At 62.3% G+C, this 17864-nt stretch overlaps 1 protein-coding gene across 1 annotated transcript in view; it reads left to right on the top strand.

Annotated features, from left to right (window-relative positions):
* The first annotated feature begins 12491 nt into the window (after window positions 1-12491).
* Window positions 12492-17864, top strand: part of PLXND1 (plexin D1) — a 49104-nt gene continuing 43731 nt past the window's right edge. Inside the window, exon 1 of the mRNA XM_019984142.2 lies at window positions 12492-13860. Coding sequence (XP_019839701.2) covers window positions 12532-13860 — 1329 coding nt within the window. The 5' untranslated portion in view covers window positions 12492-12531. The remainder of the gene's footprint in view (window positions 13861-17864) is intronic.

Below are 17864 nucleotides of genomic sequence, written 5' to 3' on the forward strand. Positions count from 1 at the left end.
GCAGCCCGCTGGCATCATCCTTTGTCCCGGATGGAGGTTCACAGGGTGGTGCCCCCCCACCCGACCAAAACCATATTGGGGCCCCAGGCTGTGATACCAGGAGGAAGGGGGTTTCCCTGGTCGCTTGCCCGGGGAGTCTCAGCTCAGGGGGGACCGTCCCAGCCTCAGACCCCAGACTTTGACTCTGGCCTGACCAGCCAAGCCTCTTGAGTGAAGACAGGGAAGTTGGGGCCTGGGGCGGTGGTGGGGTTACTTGTTTGGTTTTACTATTTTCAGATAGAGACTGAATGGGGTCTAGAGCCCAGCCAGGGGGCCTCAGACACCTGCCCAGATGTTCGTGGTGGTAGCCTCCTGTCCTCTGTGAGCGCTCTACCTGGTCACACTGGGCGGGGTTCGAGTCCCCTGCGGTCCTCTCTGTGGACTTGGCCTTGGCAAGCCCCTGCCTGTCTTTGGCCTTCTGTGAAACGGGGCGAGGGATTGCCCGTGCTCCTGAGGGGAGCAGATGAGATGAGTATGGGTGCCCCTGGGGCGGGCCCCGGATGAGTGTCAGTTGGGTTGGAAGGTTTGGGCAGGTGGCCTCTCCTGCCCCGCTGACCAACCCCAGGTGCGGAGGGGCAATGGGCTGGTGGCTCCATCCGTGTGGAGCTCACCGGCTTCCTCTGGGGCCCCACAGGGCCTCCTGTTTCACTGGGGAGAGGGTCTCCCCTCCTATCCCCTTCCTCCAGGCCTCCTTCCTGCTTCCCGAGGTGCGGCTGGCCCTTCCGTCCAGGCGCTCATCAATTGCGCCCGAGGTGCTGAGCGTCCGGCCAGCCTTCTCAGGCCATGACTCACTTCCTGTTTCCTGGAGCTAGAAATAGCTTCCTCTGGATGCTGGGCCAGTGCTGGGGTCTCCCTCCCCAGCAGCTACTCAAAGTCTCTGTAGCCCACCCTCGCCAGGCCTGGGTACCCCACTAAGTCCATGTTCAGCTGGACACAAGGCCAGCCCAGGGACCATTCCTTGCTGCCTTAGGGTTGTAGGAGCACCCGCTGGGGGTCTAGCCCTGGGGCAGCAGCAATGAACAAACATGTGGACCTGCCCTCGGGTGTCTACAGACACTCACCAAATAACCTGGCAACTAGGGTGCTGTGAGCACTGTGCAGGGAGCGCCTGGGGCCTCTGCCCACTGTGGAGTCCTCAGGGGTCATGGATGAAGGAAAACAGGTGGGGCTTTACCCCCAAGAGCTTTTGCAGGGTTTCAAGCTGTTGGAAAACAATGTGAAGAGGTTTGCAATTGGACAGTCTCCCTGAGGCTGCTTCATGGAGAAGAGATTCCAGGAGAGGCGGGAGGGGGTGGGGCTTGGACGGATGATGTCATCTCAGACTGATGGGAGGGGAGGAGGGGGTGCCCTCTGGACAAATGGGAGGAAAGGACAGGGTGTCTGGGCACCTCCCAGGTTCTGTCTTCAGTGCCACGTGCGATGCAGTGGAGGCCTGGGCTGGGTCCAGGTGGGGTGACGCATTGAGTGCGTGACTGTGGACAAGTCACTCAACTCCACTCTGCCTTGCTTCCCATCTGCAGAATGGGTATAACAGAAGGCCCTCCCTCATGGGCCGCTATTGTGAGGAATAAATGTGATCATCCACGTGCAGCTCCTGGGCAGCCTCAGTAAACTGTAGCTGTTTTATTTTCCGCCTTGGGCTCGGTAGGTCTTCTGCCGTGTGCCCCGGGCTGTGAAAAAGGTGATGAGGCTCCAGTGAAGCTGAGAGGCGCAGCCTCACCCTCATTTTGCAGAAGGGGAAACAGAGGCTGGGAGAGAAGGGCTCTGTTCAAGGTCCTGCAGCTGGGGAGTGGTGAGGCAGGATGTAAACCTGGTCCCTCAGTTCCCAAAGCCTCCCCACACCACCCGGGGCACCCAGAGTGTCCGGCCCCTGCCTGTGGCCCTAAGCTGGGGGAATGAGTTGATGCCAGCATGATCAACCCAGCCAAGTCACGTCCTCATAGGAAAATCTGTATTTTTAGACTCACAAACCCTCCCCAGGCTGGGGGGATGGGTGTCGGCCTTCCCTGGCAGGTGGGTGAAAGCACAGTGTGGCGGAGGGGGAGCATCAGCCAGACACCAGGGCCCTGGGGCTGTGAGGAGTGGGTACCAGCCAAGAAAGTGGCGAGAGGACTTTAGTTCGTCTCCTTGCCCATCCATTCACTCACTGGTTCATTCCCTCTCGTGAGCCTGCTCTGAGTCCCTGTGGGGGACCCAGGTATGCCCCCGACAAGATCCAGCTCCTGAGACACTCCCGGTTGGTGAGGGAGCCAGAGCAACAGACACATTGTCGCTTGGTGTGGGCGCTGTGGTGGTGGCCACGGGGGGGGGCCGTGGGAGCGCAGAGTGGGAGGACTCACCCAGCCTGGGAGATCAGGGAAGGCTGCCTGGAAGGGGAGAGGCCAGCACTGACTCTTAAAGGCACCCTTGGAGGCTCAGCCAGGGCCAGGACGAGGAGGGAAGTTTCAGGGTCGTGGTGAAACGTAACATGCATACCAGGACCTGGGGGTGGGGGGCTCCCGGGCCCTGGGGACTCAGACTCTGGCCTGGAGTCGGGGAGGGATGCGGGGAAGTACTGGTGAGGACGCTGGCTCATCCTGAGCCTCCTGGCTGTGGTCAGTGGAGACTGCGCTTAAGTAAGATGACAGATGGCGTCACCCAAAAGTCCCCAAGGGACCAGTTCCAAGTTCCTCAACTCAGGGGACTGGCCAGGCTGAGTAATGCTCACGGGCTGGCCTGCCCCTGGTTAAGGGCTGGACCTTCCAAGGCCTTAGGAAGCCCTTAGGCTGGACCTTCCAAGGCCTTAGGCTTCCCTGGTGGCTCAATGGTAATGAATCTGCCTGCAATGCGGAGGACCCAGGTTCAATTCCTGGGTCGGGAAGATCCCCTGGAGAAGGAGGACCCAGGTTCAATTCCTGGGTCGGGAAGATCCCCTGGAGAAGGAAATGGCAATCCGCTCCAGTATTCTTGCCTGGAGAATCCCACGGACAGAGGAGCCTGGTGGGTGACAGTCCATGGGCCCGCAAAGAGTCAGACACGACTGAGTGACTAATACTAACTTAACTTCCAAGGCCAGAGGCTGGACCACTCAAGGTCACAGGCTGAACCACCCAGGACCAGACTGAACCCTCCAAAGCAGAAATTGAGCTTTTGACGGTTGATGATAAAAATCTGGCAGTTTGAGGAGGAAATCCTCTAGCAGTCCTGGGGGCAGCAAGCCCAGGGCCAGTGGACACTCCAGAGACCGGAGTCCCAGCGAGAAGTGCACAGCGTGGGCTCTTGTGTCCATCCCCTCACATCAGCCTGTTACCCATGCGGAGCTTAGCTTGCACACTCATCCCCCACGTGTTTCCGGATTCCCACCCTTGTACACACGACCCCAACGTGCACACAGACACACACACACACGTCTCCCCACAACTGTGCCCATGTTTTCCCCTCTTAGCGCCCCCCCCCAGTGCATACACACTGGGAGCCCACCCGAGACAGGGGGTCCTGCAGGCTGGGGCGGAGCTGGGGGGACGGTCATTACCAGAGTGTGCCCCGTGGCCCCCATGCTTCTCTCCTGGCAGGTGAACTGATGGGCTGCGGCCCCGCCCACCCTGGGCAGCTGTCCATGAGAAGGCCTCTTCAGAGCCAAGGGCAGCGTGGTGCCATCCCACCTCTGCGAGTTTCAGACAGGGCAGAGTCTGCCCCCAGTGACCCGGGAGGCCCCTCTGACTTAATGTCTCAGGTTGAACTCTGCATCTCCCATCAGCCTGTTGCTCTCAGCTTCTGGAAGAGGCAGCCCCAGGCTGGTGAAGCCCCCAACCTAGGAACTCCCTGCCTGGACCCTGCCTCTCCTCACCACAGACCACATCGTCGTCCCCTAGTCCTCAGGAGTTCCTCTTCCTAAGAACCCGAAAGCCATCTTTGGCTTCCTGTGCTCACTGTGCAGTCAGGGGGCTCTCCCTGGCCTTGCCTAGCTCTCCAGAGCCTGGAGAACCCATCCCACCCCACCCCCCTCCAGCGGAGCCCCCAGCTCACCTTCTCTGCGCCTCCAGGGGCTGCGCACTGCCCACTCCAGCTGCTGCCCTGGTCCTCGTGCTGGGAAAGCTCTCCCGTGAGCGTCCTGCAGATCTTAGCTCAAGGGTCACTGCCCCAGGGAGGCCCTTGCTCACCCCAAGATGGGCTCAGGTCCCCCCACCCTGCGAGAAATTCTCCTGGAACCACGTGGTGTTGCCCTTTGTAAAGCTGTGGCTCTTCGCAGTTATGTGATTATTTGCACTATTTGATTAAAGACTATCTCCCCCATGAGACAGAGACCATGCCTGCAGGGTCCCCATAATATCCCCAGGGTTTGGCAGAGTAGGTGCTTGGTCAGTGGTGGTGGAAAGAAGGAAGGGAGAACTCTGTTCTGGTGTTTCATTCCACCCAGAGTTTTGCCTGGAGGCGCAGGACCCTCAGAACCACACCAGGAATCAGGCTGGCTGAGGGGTCACCTTGAGGGCCAGCCGGTCTTCCAGGCACAGGGCAGGATGGCCTGGTCTTGTGAAGGGGGGCGGGCAGTGTGGCCACGTGGACAAAGTTGGGGTCGTGGCGGCAGCTTTGGCAGAGTGTGTCTGGCGTCGCCCAGGAAGGGGTCTCCAGCGGCCAGCGTGACCATCCCATCTGCTCGGTCGATGTCCTAGGGTGGGGACACAGAGGTCCATCCATCCTAACGTTTACAGGCAGTGATCATGTGTCCACCCGGGAAGACCACCCAGTCCGCTGGGGAGGACAGATGCTCTCCTACTGTGAGGTGAGCATTCTGAAGAGAGGGGCTTCTGATACTGCTCCAGAAAGTCCTCTGGAAGGAAAGACTCAAGGTAGTCCTCTCAGAAAGACAGCCATGTAGACTAGACCTTGAGGGAGGCCTGGGAGCTCAAGAGGAAAGACTTTCCGAAGGAAGCGACATCTGGGCTGGGTGTGGAGAGACGCCTGCAAGGTGACCAAGAAAAGAAGATGCACGTCTTCTCCAAACACTGGGTTCTCTTTAGAGACTTGTGCAGGCCACAGGGCCGGTGAGACTGAGCCCTGCTCATCCACGCCAGCCTCGCCCACACATGCGTGCCAATGAGAGCATCTCTGCCCTGTCCTAGAGCCAGAAGGACTTTCCGGTTCTCGTGTGTGCCCCGCTGGAGTGGAAGGGGTCTCAGAATCGGTTCAGTTGCAGGCCAGGTCCAGGCACACCTGCTAAGCAGACTCCAAGGAGCCACTGAGAAAAGACCCAGCTCTGTCCCAGGCAGAGACCAAACGCCATGGGCCAACTCTGTCAGGAAGCAGATGCATCAGCCCATTTTACAGAAGAGAAAATGAGGCTCAGGAGCATGTAGTCTGGAGAGGACAAAAGGGTCTTGAGATGAGGCCCTGGCCGCAGGAGGAGGAAGTGGCAGCAGGGGGAAGAGCTGCCTCTGTGGGCACCTGACACCCAAGCCAGCTCTGAGCTCCGTCCAGGCGGGGCGGGACCGGGCGGGGTGGGGCGGGGCCGGGCAGGGCGGCCAGAAGCCAGAGCTGGAGGGATCGGGGGAGCAGCAACATGTCCTCACCATCCATGACTTGAATGATCAATATGAGTGATTCTTTACCACAGGTCAAATGGCTGGCAGCTCCGCATGCTCTAGGGAATATCTCATTTTGATCCACATGGCCTGGAAAGGCTGGGACTTGTAGAACCATTTCACTGAATGTTCACCGGAAGGACTGATGCTGAAGCTGAAACTCCAATACTTGGGCCACCTGATGAAAAGAGCTGACTCATTTGAAAAGACCCTGATGTTGGGAAAGGTTGAAAGAGGGAGGAGAAGGGGACAACAGAGGATGAGATGGTTGGAGGGCATCACCGACTCTATGGACATGAGTTTGGGTAAACTCCAGGAGTTGGTGATGGACAGGGAAGCCTGGTGTGCTGCGGTTCATGGGGTCGCAGAGTCGGACACAACTGAGCGACTGAACTAAACACTGGTGTGGAGTCTGAGACCTGGGGAGCCAAAGGGACTCACCCCGGGTCACACACATGGGAAGCAGACGGATCTGAACCCAGGACCACAGGATGACAGTGGCACAGCTTTGACTGGACTTCGCTCGTGGGGAAGAGGGAACAGCCAGACCTAGGAGTTCCCACTCCAACCTGAGTGGCGGGGTGGCCCTGAGCAAGTCACTTCCCTTTTCTCCTCCCCCATAAATGGGCCTGACAGTCCATGTGGTGTGAAGGATGAAGTTCACGTTCAATCCTGAGTCATCCTGTAAGGGCTCTGTAAACCCCAGGACTTGGGTGCCCCTTCCCCTGGGAAGCCTGCCTTGGTTGCTCCCAGGGGCCTGGCTGCCTGAACGCTCCTCTGTGTATCTTCAAGGCATCATCACAGCTGGGTCCTGGGGCATACAGTAGGTGCTCACTCAAAATCCGCTGGAATGAGGATGGCCAGACAGGCTTGGGTTCAAATCCAGGGCCACTGCCTTGCCTCCCTGAGCCTCAGTTTACTCATCCATCAAATGGGATCACTAGCACCGCCCTTCGATGGCTTCCTTGAGGATTGACTGGGATATGTCTGGTGCACAGTAGGTGCTCAGCCCCCATGACTGTTCAGTGAACAGCAGCGTCCTGCTCAGCTCTGGCCTTCCCCTGCCTCCTCGGGGCTCCATCTGTGGGGGCACCTCCCCTCTGTTCAGGGATCGCCTGCCCCGGGCAGCTGGCCCCCTGGAGCGGGCAACAGCCTGAGAATGTGGGTGGGGTCCCCGGGGGCGGCCCTGCCCCCAGCCCCCTGCCGCTGCCGGACAGAGGCCTCAGTGTGGAGCTGCCGGGGTCCTTTCCCGGGCCCAGACCCATGACTGGACGTCTGAGAATGCCGCCCATTATCCGACTCACAGAGCACAAAGGCCCACGCAGGGGCTTGGCAGGCCCGGCGCCCGGGGTGGGTGCATGGGGGCTCCGGGTCCCCACCCCAGAGGGCAGGGCTGTGCCCAGAGCCGGGAGAGGGTGTCTCTCACACGCAGGAAGGAGAGCCATTTGCTCCAGCCTCTCGGGGAGACAAAGACAGAAGTGGGCAGGGGGCTTGTCACAGGCGAGGGTGGGCGCCCCTCGGGAGCCCTGACACACGACCTAGAAGTCTACCCGCCCCCTCCCCACCCTGCCACCCCCTCCAGGGCATCCATCCTGGGGGATGGAATGCTCCAGAACCCTGAAAAAGGTCCACCCCCCTGGTCTTCCCCAGAGCTGGCCGTGGGCAGACACCCACCGAACCTCCCCAGCAGCACCAGGGGTCTGTAGTTGAAACCCAGGACGGTTATGGGTCCTGTGGCCCCGCCCACGCTGCCGCTCGAGGGTAACCCGGCCCCACCCATGTCCACTCCTGTAGGACGCAGAGACCGTGATGGGAGACCCAGCGTGGAGGGGCAGGGCTGCCTAGAGAGGGGGAGGGGGCAGGGGCCACTTCAGGCCGACTCTTTGCTGTGTGACCTCAGGCAGGCCCCTAGGTGTCTCTCAACCTGGCATTCAGGTTGATGAGAAGAGGGGAGGGAGACCCGGGCGGAAGGTTGGTTAACGGAGGCAACCTTTTGCATCCAGGTGGGTAATGGCAGTGGCATCGACAGCGTGTCTCGGTGGCAGCTGATACGAGGGTGACGTCGTCATCTGGGTCTGGGGGCCTCTCCTGAGTGGGGTACAGATGATCCCATCTGAGGGGCTAGGGGAGAGGACGCCTGCGATCCAGAGCTGGAAGGTCAGTGGACGCCCTGCTGCTTGACCTGCCGGGCCTTTGACATGTCGGTTTTTCCGTTCTCGCCGCAGCCTTGGGAGCCTGCTTACCCTCCCCTTTGCCAGATGAGGAAACTGAGGCTCAAAGAGAGGCAGTTGCCACCAAGCTCACCCAGGCGGCTGGGGCAGACACAGCTGGGCCTGGAACTCAGGCCTCCCCAACGCCAGGGCAGGACACAGAGGGTCACAGTGGCCTAGAGTGGGGTTCAGAGGCCGCCCAGCCGTGCCACCGTGGGCAAAGGGTGGCACCTCCCTGACCCTCAGTGTTCCTGTCTGTAAAATGGGGCTGAGAAAACCCGGCCATCAGGCTTGTTCCCGGGGAGGGTGAGATGGGCAGAGCCTCGAGGAGGAGCTGCAGGGGGGCCCTGGCACTGTCGGGGGCCCAGGCTGGGGTGCCGAGCTGTCCCGGAGGACTCTGTCCCTGTCACCACGGCGGTGCGCGGAGCAGGGGGCGTGTGGGGATCACTTCCTGCAGGGGAAGTGCTGGCGGAGGAGGCCAGCCCGCAGGACTGGAGGGCAGGGGCCCCCTCCTCCCTGTCAGCCCTGGCCCCACTGTTATTTTTTCCAATTGAAGAAGGAAAACATTTCCTCCTCCTCCTCCTCCTTGCACTCTGCCCTGGGCGGCCAGAGAGCAGAGGACAGACGTGTCAGGATGGGGAACCCCCCGCCCCCCGTCCCAGCCCAGGCGACAGGGAAAGGCCCGGGCTCCCCCTTCTCTGGGCCGGCCTGGCCACTGGACCTCTGGGTGTCCAGGCAAGGACCTACCCCATCTGGGCACTGTGTCCTCGTCTCCAAGCACACTGGTTTCTATCAGTGTTTCCCAAATGTTAGACTCGTCATACCACCTGGATTGTGACCCTGCTGCTGCTGCTACTGCTAAGTCGCTTCAGTCACCAGGCTCCCCCGTCCCTGGGATTCTCCAGGCAAGAACACTGGAGTGGGTTGCCATTTCCTTCTCCAATGCATGAAAGTGAAAAGTGAAAGTGAAGTCGCTCAGTCGTGTCCGACTCTTAGCGACCCCATGGACTGCAGCCTACCAGGCTCCTCCGTCCATGGGATTTTCCAGGCAAGAGTACTGGAGTGGGGTGCCATTTGTCTTTAAATCAACCCACGTTTTAAAGACTTCCATAAATGCATTTATCAAGCAAGCTTGACATCGGTATTATACTTGGAAAGCCAGCCTCACTTGCCCAAGCCATAAAATAAGTGCCAATATTATAAAGAAAACAAGGAGCTATAAGCAAAATTCTAGAATGCTGAGCTTGAGACCTCATCTCTATTAAAAATGGACAGTGACAAATGTTAGAGAGGTATTAAAGATACATGGGCCCCAAGCAGAAACTTCCTCTTGAGCAGACACAGAGAAGGGCCTGATCACAGTGCCACCCCGGGTAGCTGGCAGCCACTCCAGGGTAGGTTAATCCGGGTTAGTTAACTCAGCGTGGGTTGATGGTGGGTACTGCCTAACCCCCCTGCCTGGGGATCATCCATCTCCCCTGTGTCCCCTCTAAAATCCCTTCTCAGAGGATACCCCCTACCCCTCCGCCTCTTAGCATGACCAGGGGAGATATGGGCTCTTCCCTTCCTCCCTCCCTTCCTTCCTTCCCTCCCTCCCTCCCTCAGCCCACAGTTATCAGCACCTCTCTGCCCAGCCAGGGATCCAGTGTGGCCGCCACCACGATCCATTGTGGCCTGAGGGTAATGAATGGGCAGAGGGGGGAAAACATGTGATCTGGTTAGAGCTGGGTTCAAATCCTCACCTCGCTCATGCCCCCTCCATTTCTCCATCTGTGAAATGGGTTTGATGACCCCTGTGTTTTCTGCTGGCTGTGAGGAGGGCATGAGGTTGTGCGGGGCAGTGCTGGGTACAGTAGTTTGCTCTTGTTGGAGAGTGGGTCTGCGAGCTGCCACAGGGCCCTGATATAAGGGAAGAAGCACACAGTTACCCAGGGCCTGCCATGTGCCCAGCACTGGGCTGGCTTCACATCCACAGCCTCGCAGGGGCTGGAGGGCTCTTATGGTTCTCCTCATTTTACAGACAAGGACATGGGCTCAGAGAGGGTAAGGGCCTTGCCCTAGGCCACACAGCACTGCCACCTCCAGCTTCCATGAAGACGCTTGGACCCTGGCCGTGGCTTCCACGGCTCACCTGGCCTGCGGAGCCCCAGCTCCCCAGCATCTCTGGAAACCCAGCCCTTGGCTTGGCAGGTAGTTTGGTGTCCAGAGTGCCCAGAACCATCCACCATGCGCCAGACTGAAGTTGCGACCACAGACAGCATTCTCCTCAAGGCTCGGTGGGGGGAGCTGCAGGATGTGGCAAGATGAGCTGGGAGACAGGAAGGAAGCTAGGAGGGCAAGGGGGGTGGAGAGAGAGAGGGCTTGGGAGATCGGGGGAGGGAGATTAAGAGGGGCAGAGACAGAGAGAGAGATGCCCACACAAAGACAGAGTAGAAGGGTTGGTGGGGGAGAGACAAAGAATGGGAGAGACCGGGAGGAGTGAGAAGGCAGACAGAACCAGAGACGGGTGGGGAAGGCTGAGGAGGATGGGATGGGGCGGGACTTAGACGGAGGGGGCCCTGGGGAGCGGGGGCGAGGTGCACTGAGGCAGCCCCCTGCACCCGTCCCAGGCTGCTCCAGAGGTGGCACAGCTAAGTGCTCCCCACCAAGGCTGGAGGTGGGGACCAGGGTCTTATCAGGCTGTCTCCTGAGCGGCCTTGAGCCCCGGGGGCGGGGGATGGGGCCCCAAAGCAGAACCTCTGGCTTCCTGCGTGGAGTGCTCCCGGCTGGCTGTCAGGGCGGCGGTCAGACCCATCCGAGGGCTTGGAAAGAGGCAGGCTGATGCGCACATCCTGACGGCAGGAAGCCGGGCCGTTTGGGGAAGTGGGGGGCCTGCTGTCAGCCTGGCCTTTCCTGCCTGCCCCGTGGGGCCCCGAGAAACAGCCCCCGCCATCCTTCCTTCCTGGCCAGGTGGGAACAGGTGAGGGAGGCTATGCTCCCCCCACCCAGTTCTGAGAGGCTGGAGCTGGCCGGGGAGAGTTGGGTGGGGTTCGGAGCCTGCAGATGGGGCTTTCAAACATCATAGCTCTGCTCCTTAGGAGCTGTGGGTCTGGAGCCAGTCCGTGCACCCCTGGGGCCTCAGGCTCTGAATCTGTAAGGTGGGACAGTAATCTGAGCAGTGTCAGAGGCGGCTGCGAGGGCCGAGTGAGTCAGAATGTGCTTGGTATGGCATATGGCAGGGGGCGAGCCTTGCTTGGGCGCTGGCAGTGGTCAGCTGCCACGTGTGCGCCTCGTGCAGGCCCCATGACCTGTCGTCATCGCTGCCCACTGTTGCCCCCAGTGCCCACCTGCTTCTCCCACGTGAAAGGAGAAGCAAGCCCAGGGCCGGCTTACCTGTGGCTGTGCCCACAAGCAAGCGTGCTAACTCGCTTCAGTTGTGTCCAACTCCCTGTGACCCCATGGACCGTAGCCCGCCAGGCTCCTCTGTGCGTGGGATTCTCCAGGCCAGAATACTGGAGTGGGTTGCCATGGCCTCCTCCTCTTCCCAGTCCAGGGATCAAGCCCGGCTCTCTTGCACTGGCAGGCGGATTCTTTACCACTGTACCACCAGGGGAGCCCCACATGTGGCTGATCTTCCCCTAAATTTGGGGGGATTTTAGATCCTCCTAGAGTTCTGAATAAAGTGGGTGGAAGGGCAGCTTCCACCCTGTGGGCCTCCTGGGGCCATCACACCACCCATCCCCCCAACCAGGACCAAGGCCCCACTCTGGGTGCCCTGGGCTCTGAACGGTCCTAAAATAGTACCTCTGTGCTTTCCCCTGATCTGTGCACTGGTCAAGGCCCCTTCTGGGCTGGAGATCATGGAATCTGAGGGGGTGGTGCCCCTGTCCAACTGACCTGCGGGTGCCCAGGCTCTGGGGTTTGAGGCCTGGGCAGTATATCCTGTGAAGGAGACTGGAGTGTGAGATGGGGAGAGACCAGGAGGACGGGGATGAGGAGGGTGGACAGAGGTGGACGAGACGGGGCAGAGGGCTCCAGGGAGACAGAGGGCCCGACGGGGCGGGCGCAGAGGGAGCCACCAGGACAGAACAGGGGAGGGTGGGTGAAGCAGAGACCGAGAAAAGGAGAGACGGCACGCATGGAGTTGGGGTGGGGGGCGGGCCACGCAGAGACAGGGAGACGCCGAGAGACATTCAGCGAGAAAGACAGATACAGAAAAAGAGATGGGAGAAAAGAGAAAGAAAAAATAAAGCACGACAGACAGGCCAAGGCAGCCAAGAGGGAGAAGGAACTCAAGCAATCAGCGACGGAGGCGGGGGCAGCTCCGGGTGCCGCGCGAGAGGGTCGTGCAGGCCGCCGGGCAGCCGACCCACCGACAGCCGAGCGGGGCCCGGTGGGGCGAGGCCCGGGCCGCCAGGGGCGGGGGGACCCAGAGTGCGTGCGGGAGCTGGGCCTGGGGCCGGGAGGGGGCCCGGGAGGCGGGGCGCGGCCGGGCGGGGCGCGGCGGGGGCGGGGCCCGAGGGCGTGTCCGCGGCGGAGCCGCCCCCGCCCCGCCCCCGAGTTGCGCGGAGCGACGGAGCCGGGCCGGGGCGCCGGGGCCGGGGGCGGCTGGCTGGCTGGCGCGGGCAGGAAGCGCGCCTCGCGGCCCGGGCCCGCCCCCCGCCTCCTGCCGCCTCCGGGCTCCCGGCTCCCGGCCGCGCCGCGCCCCATGCACTCGCCGTGCCGCGCAGCCCGCGCACGCCCGGATGGCTCGTCGCGCCGCGGGCGGCGCACCCCTTAGCGCCCGGGCCGCCGCGGCCAGCCCCCTGCCGCCGCGCCCGCCATTCCGGGCCCCGCAGTGCCCGCCGCCGCCGCTGCTGCTTTGGCTGCTGCTGCTCCTGGGGGCGGCCCGGATCGGCGCCCTGGAGATCCAGCGCCGGTTCCCCTCGCCCACGCCCACCAACAACTTCGCCCTGGACGGCGCGGCGGGGACCGTGTACTTGGCGGCCGTCAACCGCCTCTACCAGCTGTCGGGCGCCAACCTGAGCCTGGAAGCCGAGGCGGCCGTGGGCCCGGTGGCCGACAGCCCGCTGTGTCACGCCCCGCAGCTCCCCCAGGCCTCGTGCGAGCACCCGCGGCGCCTCACCGACAACTACAACAAGATCCTGCAGCTGGACCCGGGCCAGGGCCTGGTGGTCGTGTGTGGCTCCATCTACCAGGGCTTCTGCCAGCTGCGGCGGCGGGGCAACATCTCGGCGGTGGCCGTGCCCTTCCCGCCCGCCGCGCCGCCCGCCGCGCCCGTCACGGTGTTCCCCAGCATGCTGAACGTGGCGGCCAACCACCCCAACGCGTCCACCGTGGGGCTGCTCCTGCCGCCGGCGGCCGGCGCCGGGGGCAGCCGCCTGCTCGTGGGCGCCACGTACACGGGCTACGGCAGCGCCTTCTTCCCGCGCAACCGCAGCCTGGAGGACCACCGCTTCGAGAACACGCCCGAGATCGCCATCCGCTCCCTGGACGCGCGCGGCGACCTGGCCAAGCTCTTCACCTTCGACCTCAACCCCTCCGACGACAACATTCTCAAGATCAAGCAGGGCGCCAAGGAGCAGCACAAGCTGGGCTTCGTCCGCGCCTTCCTGCACCCTCCCGACCCGCGACCCGGCGCGCAGACCTACGCGTACCTGGCGCTCAACAGCGAGGCGCGCGCAGGCGACAAGGAGAGCCAGGCGCGGAGCCTGCTGGCGCGCATCTGCCTGCCCCGCGGCGCCGGCGGCGACGCCAAGAAGCTCACGGAGTCCTACATCCAGCTGGGCTTGCAGTGCGCGGGCGGCGCGGGCCGCGGCGACCTCTACAGCCGCCTGGTGTCCGTCTTCCCCACGCGCGAGCTGCTCTTCGCGGTCTTCGAGCGGCCGCAGGGGACCCCGGCGGCCCGCGCGGCTCCCGCCGCGCTCTGCGCCTTCCGCTTCGCCGACGTGCAAGCCGCAATCCGCGCCGCGCGCACCGCCTGCTTTGTAGATCCTGCACCCGACGTGGTGGCCGTGCTCGACAGCGTGGTGCAGGGCACCGGGCCGGCCTGCGAACGCAAGCGCAACATCCAGGTAGGACGCCCAGGCAGCCGGGGCTCGGGGACCGTCCCAGGGCGCCGGCGGGAGGGCGGGCGGGTAACCCAGCAGGTTGTGCAGCTGAGCGGGTCCCACGTGTGAGCGTACCTCGACCCAGATGTGCGTGTATGGGGACCCAAGTGTGAACTCTGCGCCCCAGGTGCTTTTGTGGAAACCCCGGTGATGACCTGAGGATACAGGTATCAGCCGAGGTGGGGGGCACTGGCCTGAATATGGTGTGAGCCCGTTGGGCCGTCCATAGGAGTGCTCCCTTACAGGTGCACGTGTCTAGGTGTGCAGGGCTGATACCATTGTGGGTGAGTGCCCAAGTGTGTGCTGACGAGAGCCAGAGGGGCATATCTTCTAAAGAGGTGTCTGCAAGACATGTTCCGAAGAGACTTGGGTGTGCAAGTGAGGGTCGTAGCAGTGGGCTGAGGGCACAGCGTGTGAGTGCCGTGTCTGCCCAAGGTGTGTTCGGGGCCGGCCGTGTGGGCCCCTCAGAGCCGCCTTTGCGAGCTGGCAGATGTGTGCATGGGTGTGGCAGGTGTGTGCCAGGGCCCTGCTGGTGGGGGGGTCAGGGAGAGGAATGAGTGTGTGCACCAGACCCGTGTGTCACTGAGCTGGGTGACGCGGGAGTGGAGGCAGTCAAGTGTGGGCGGCACATGGACCCTGGCATTTGGGAACCCATTAGTGCTCCAGGGAGGCTGCCGGTTGGCAACAGCGTGCCTTTACTGAGCGTTTAGCGTGCACCAGGCGTGGGGTTTCGCCTACTAAGCACATCACAAGAGCGTGACTCTGTTCAAACAGCAGTCCTCTCAAGTAGGCTCTGTTCCCATCCCCGTTTTACGGATGAAGCAACTGAGGCCCGGGGAGGTTAAGTAACTTGCTGCAGATCACACAGCTTAGGAGGAGCAGAGGCAGGATCTGGGTCCAGGCTGTGTGGCCTAGAGCTCAGAGTGTGTGTGTGTGTGTGTCCAAGGAGGAGTTGGGGTGGCTGGGGTGGGGAGCTGCCACTCCAGGAGGGGAGGGAGGCGAGCAGGACTGTGTGTAGCGCCCGAGTGGGGAGCTGGAGGGAAGGGGCAGGGTCAGGTACCCCAGCAGTGGTGGTGGCGGGGAGGCGGCCCAGGCACCTGGGGCCAGGCTTGGCGGGGGCGAGGGGGTGTCCAGGCTGGGGGTTCGATGTCTGTGTTGATCTGGGGTGAACGCGACACAAGGGCCCTGGAGGGAATTGTGTGGTCCTCAAGGGAGCCAGCCAGCAAGGGGTCCCTTCTTCAGGGGGCCCTGGAGGTGGACCCCCGTGCCTTTTTCGCGTTCTCCATCCCCAGCTGAGTCAGGGGACCCCTGGCCGCTCCCCTCCAAGCCTCAACTTCTCAGCTTTCCCTGGAGAGGACGGGAAGGAGCCCTCCCTGGGGCTGGTCAGCAAGCTGGTCACGAGATGAATTATTCCCTCCGTGGGTGTGCCCAGTACTGGAGCTTTGAGAAAACACAGATTCCTTCGCTGCAGCTGGGCCGGCCCCCGCCCTGGCGCCCACCAGTGCCCACCACCCGGCTGGCCGGCTGCCCTGAAAGTGAAGGTCACGGTGGGTGAGCAGGGCAGGCGGATCGGGAGCCGGCAGCCGCCCAGCGCCGTGCTCAGGACATCCACTCTTCCCCTTCCCGAAATCCTCGAGCTCTGCTGGGCTGTGGGACACAAGCTTTGTGTCAGGGGTGGGTCTCAGAGCTGCAGGAGGGGAATGGGGAGTCTCCCTGATTCCTGGAGGGGAGACCCTGTTGGAAGGTCCTTTCCAGGCCTGCGCGGCCATCCGGGCCCACGGTGTGAGCAATCTGTGGGATTCCTCAGGCCGCAGCCTCCCTTCCCCCTCCAGCAGGAGCCGCCCTGGTTCCCACGGTCCCTCGTCCCCAGCCTGGCCTGGCCTGCTGCCGTGAGTCACTCTGCTGAAGGGGGTTGGGGCTTCCCTTTCCTGGGGGGCAGGGCCTCTGCAGGGACACCGCCCCAGGGACAGAGTGGCCCAGGGCCTCCTTGCCATCCCAGAGTGGGGCTGATTCCTGGCCCTGCCTGGCACTCTCCCTGCGTCCTCCACACCCGTCTCCCTTCCCCGTGCCCAGCTGTGGGCACAGGCCAGGGCCGCTCCCAGATGTGTGCAGGGTCCCCGGTCCAGACCTCTAGCACCGGGGGGCGGGGGGCAGTGGTTATTCTTGCCCGCTCCCCCCTTACAAGCTAAGGATGTGGACTTCGCACACTGGGTTAAATCCTGCTCTTGCTGCTTCCCAGCTGTGTGACCTTGACAAGTGGCTTCATCTCTCTGAGGCTTAGTTGCCTCATCTGTAAAGTGGGGACCTTAGATCGCTAAGGATTCAGTTCAGTCGCTCAGTCGTGTCTGACTCTTTGTGACCCCATGGACTGCAGCACGCCAGGCCTCCCTGTCCATCACCAACTTCCGGAGCTTGCTTAAACTCATGTTGATTGAGTCGGTGATGCCTTCCAACAGTCAACCCTCATCTCTAAGGATTGATAAGGACCAAATGAGTTAGTTTTCAGTACACAGCACACAGCGGGGGCCTGGCAGATATGTGCTGTTCCGGTTATTACTACCCCTGGGGTGTTAGAAGCACGTCTGAGCTTAGTCCTGGACATCAACCAGTGACCTCTCCTGGCTTATTCTGCAACCTTGAAGACCCAGTAAACATTGCCTAAGTCCCTGCGGTGTCGCTGTGCGCTGGGGCCCAGTGGAGGCTCCCTCACCGTCTGCTCTCGTGCGAGCTAGGTGAGCGGAGGGCCAGACACATGGCCGGGGCATAGGCGCTGTGATGGGGGAGCACAGAGGGGCTTCCGGGGAGGGTGGTGTCAAAGCACAGGTGGGTGGGCGAACAGGAGTTGGGCTCGTGAAGAGGGCAGGAGAAGAAGGAACGGGTCCAGGTCAAGGGTCACAGGTCCAGGGGCCTGGAGCGGCAAGGCGGGCTGGGGCTGTGCAGGGTGAGCAGTGTGCCGGGGCGGGGATCGGGAAGTGTGAGCTGGGCTGGGGAGTAGGCTGGCCTCCCCTAGGCGCGGCTGTGTCCTGGGGACACGAGGTGGGGGAGTGGGGGGACTCTGAGGGCTTCAGCCAGAGCATCCAATCTGAAGGAGCATCTCAGTTTCCCTGCCTGTAGAATGGGAGCGGTAACAAAAGTACCTCCCTTCCAGGACTGCGGCGGGATTAAATAAGATGCCACAGGTGAGGCCCCAGCAGCGTGCTGGCGCAGGTGCTTGCAGCTACTAGGGCTATATTTAATAATTAGGAGCTAGTTTAGAAAGTTGCTAGTTGAGAAGGACAGAGGAGAAGCAGGGTGAGAAGGAAGGAGGTTGGTGCCATCTTGCAGGCAAGTGGGTCCCTCCTGTATTTGCACATATTTCTTAAGCACCTACTGCGTGCTGGGCCCTGTGGCAGACACTGGGGCAGCCGTGGGGGCAGCCAGCCGGGCCTTGTTCCTGGGGGACGGGTGTGAGCGGCCTGGAGGGCCTGGTCTGAGGGCATGGAGGGAAGCAGGGACCTCTGGACAGGTTCGCATGCCCCAGAGGTGGGGACAGACAGGATGGAGGAGGGAGCGGCCCTGTCCAGCCCAGCGCTGGTGTGGAAAGCGGGGTAGGGGCTGAGACGGGTGCCTCTGGGGGAGAGAGTGAGTTTGGTCGGGGCGGGGGTGAGTACCAGGGGCCTGGAGTCCATCTCCTTCCCAACCCCCTCGGGCCTGACTGCCGCAGCAGCAGGGGGCCTCTGTGGGGATGACCACGTGGGCCAGCCCCTGGTCTCCCATCTCCTCTCTGGGGATGTCTGACCCCCAAGCCGGGTGGCTCCTCCAGGCCTCTGGATACCCGACCCTCGTGCTCTTTCCTTCAGGGCCTGGAACCCCAGAGCCCCAGTTGGGGTAGCCTCGGACATTCCAGCTTCTCTCCTGGCAGGCTCTGCCCCTTGCCCGCCACCTTGAAGATGATGAAGAGGTGGGGAACCTTGGCCCCCAGGCTTCAG

This window comes from Bos indicus, chromosome 22 (genome assembly GCF_029378745.1).
Source record: "Bos indicus isolate NIAB-ARS_2022 breed Sahiwal x Tharparkar chromosome 22, NIAB-ARS_B.indTharparkar_mat_pri_1.0, whole genome shotgun sequence".
Classification (NCBI taxonomy): Eukaryota; Metazoa; Chordata; class Mammalia; order Artiodactyla; family Bovidae; genus Bos; species Bos indicus.